Source organism: Mizuhopecten yessoensis, unplaced genomic scaffold, assembly GCF_002113885.1.
Source record: "Mizuhopecten yessoensis strain PY_sf001 unplaced genomic scaffold, ASM211388v2 hete_36103980, whole genome shotgun sequence".
Lineage (NCBI taxonomy): Eukaryota > Metazoa > Mollusca > Bivalvia > Pectinida > Pectinidae > Mizuhopecten > Mizuhopecten yessoensis.
In genome coordinates, this window is record NW_018483968.1 from 207 (window position 1) to 2,729 (window position 2,523).

The 2,523-nt window shown below is 34.3% G+C and overlaps 1 protein-coding gene across 1 annotated transcript; it reads right to left on the minus strand.

The window, feature by feature from the left end:
• Window positions 1-496: 496 nt before the first annotated feature.
• On the minus strand, window positions 497-2,079 carry LOC110444355 (the record flags this gene model as incomplete). The annotated part of the gene is made up of 4 exons (XM_021488739.1): window positions 497-594; window positions 832-930; window positions 1,290-1,666; window positions 1,926-2,079. Coding segments are annotated over 4 exons (728 nt in total), but the record flags the coding sequence as incomplete, so codon positions are not given.
• Between the last annotated feature and the right edge of the window lie 444 nt (window positions 2,080-2,523).

Genomic DNA, 2,523 nt, shown 5'->3' on the forward strand with positions numbered 1-2,523 from the left:
GGTAACATATCATACTAGTTATCGAGGTGAACGAAATCGGATGTATGTTTTCACGTAGCCTGTTATATCGGCCACCGTATCTGAAATCCTTTCTCAATTTAAAAGCATGGTTATGTGATAATTATTGTGCTTTCGTATTTATCGAAAACTACACGAAATTTAGTGATTAACATTTTACATAAAAAGCTGCAATGGGTAATTCATAACTTAAAAATATATCACATTTCGTAAATTTATTCCAAATATGGCTACATCAAAGTGTCTATTCCATCATATTATACAACATTTATCAGATATGTAAAAACTTCTTGGTAGCTCTTCTTTTATCTTTTGAACTGTATTATAATTATGTCAGTGCTTGTTTGGTTCGTTTCTGCCTATGTCCATTTAACAGCTATGGTCATTTAGAGAAGTGCCAGGTTCTGGTGGTAAAGGAAAGCCTGAGTACCCGGAGAAAAACCACCGATCAGCGGCCAGTACCTATCCATGCACTTACCTGGGTAACGATTATATTTCCATCCTTCAGCCACTGGAATATGTTTACCATATTGGTATATTTATTTTTAAAGATGTTGTACACGGTATCGCCGCAGACTGATTGTGAAGAGAAAACAAGAACATTTCATGTTACTGCTGTTTCGGTGTTACTGAGAACATATTTTATTCACATTTCTTTTCGTTTAGCTTTTTTCAAAACTAGATGCATATCAAAGCAAGGAAACATGTATTCTTAACCAAAACTGTGACCTCGAAAAGGGTAATTTCGATAGCATCATACTAACACAATCATTTAGTTTTCATGCATTCAATAAAGAATTTTGGGATACTTACCATCCCTCCAAATTTCTTTCGCGGTTTTCTTTGCTGTGTCGATTAAGTCGCAGGAAGGACACCCTGATGTTGCTCTTCTCCTTCTGAGTCCGAATAAACCTGCAGATACGTGAACATTTGTTGAAAAATAACAGAACAACATTAACCATATTTACATATTAGTGAGAACGCTTATATTCTATAGTATATTGTTCTATTCTATCAAATTAATAAATTATTCATGAAATGACACAATACCACACTGTGTTCTGAAAGTTCAATGATATGTTCATCAATCGGAAGCGTAAAATATTTTGCATCCTGACCAATATTTTTATATTTTATATTACAATTATTCACAGAACTTGACAAAAAACAATTATTCATAAAAAACAAGGAACATTCTAAGAACATTAACTTTTTAACTAAAAAGATAAATTAAAATAATCAAAAGAAATAATCCGGAATTGCATAATTACCTTTAATGGCGTTACCAAATCTTTTGAAGTCTTTACCAATTGTTTTCCCTAAATTCGGTATTGTACTGGTGAAGAATTTGTCCAAACGCTTTCCTACAGTTTCAGTTGTAGCTGGTAGTCTACCAGTGAAAAAATTATCAATCTCTTTGCCAATGTTCTTGACAGTTTTTGGAATAGTGCCTGTGACAAATATATCGATCTCTTTTCCAATTTTGTCGACTGTTTCTGGAAATGTTTCCGTAAAAAAAGTTGGATCCTTTTCCAAAGCAACTTTAACTCCATTTCCGAAATTGTCCAAATCACTAACGGCTGGGATAACACCTAAAATCACTTTATCATATCCAAAACTGTCCGGTGAATGGTCAGAATTGGGGTTCCTGTAATAAGAGAAATAAAAGATGTCGATAGTAACGTATACCATGGTGTATAAGGATGGAATTAAAACTCGAAGGCAACGAAGGGTAAAACCAGGAGGAACTATATAACCGTATGCAGAATGCGACTACAGATACTTTAACAAAGCGAACACACTAATATATGTATATAAGATACTGTTTACGCATAAAGTGGGTTGGAAACGTCCACCATTCATTATGTAAGTGAAAGACTTAAATAGTACGTTTCATATATACATACCTTCCTATACAGGCCAGACAGGTATGAATAGTTTTGTTGATTTGCGCTTTGCATGCTAGCGCGGCTTCGTCAAACTTTGTCTGTAGAGCAGGAAGTTCGGTCTGGTATCTGTTTTGATAATTTACTATTATATAAGTATTCAATTCTCTAGCCTCTGTAAAAAGAAATGTAAAACATATTTAATAAAGTAAGCACATGTGTCCATTTCATTATAAGTATGAAACGAGTTAAGATTTATATTAATGGACCCGTATGAAATTAAACTAAAAATAACAATAAAAAAACACAAAGTGACGATTCTCTGCTTGCAATCATTCATGTAAAACAATTTAGGAAACTCAGAACCTGGCGTCAACGCATATAGCCAAATCAATGCTCAAAGTAGATATGAAAAGACAACAGTAAGAATCGAGGTGGCAGCAATCACAAATCCTTCCAAAATCAGGAGCTTAAGGTAGGGGCCTTGAACGGGTAGATGTTTGTACCACCTGTTGTCATCATTTCTATAGCAAATCCATGGAGGAATACAGGTAACACTGATCGAGGACACAGCTTACAAGTCTTAAGTCATGGTTAACTTTGACCATAAACTGTCGAC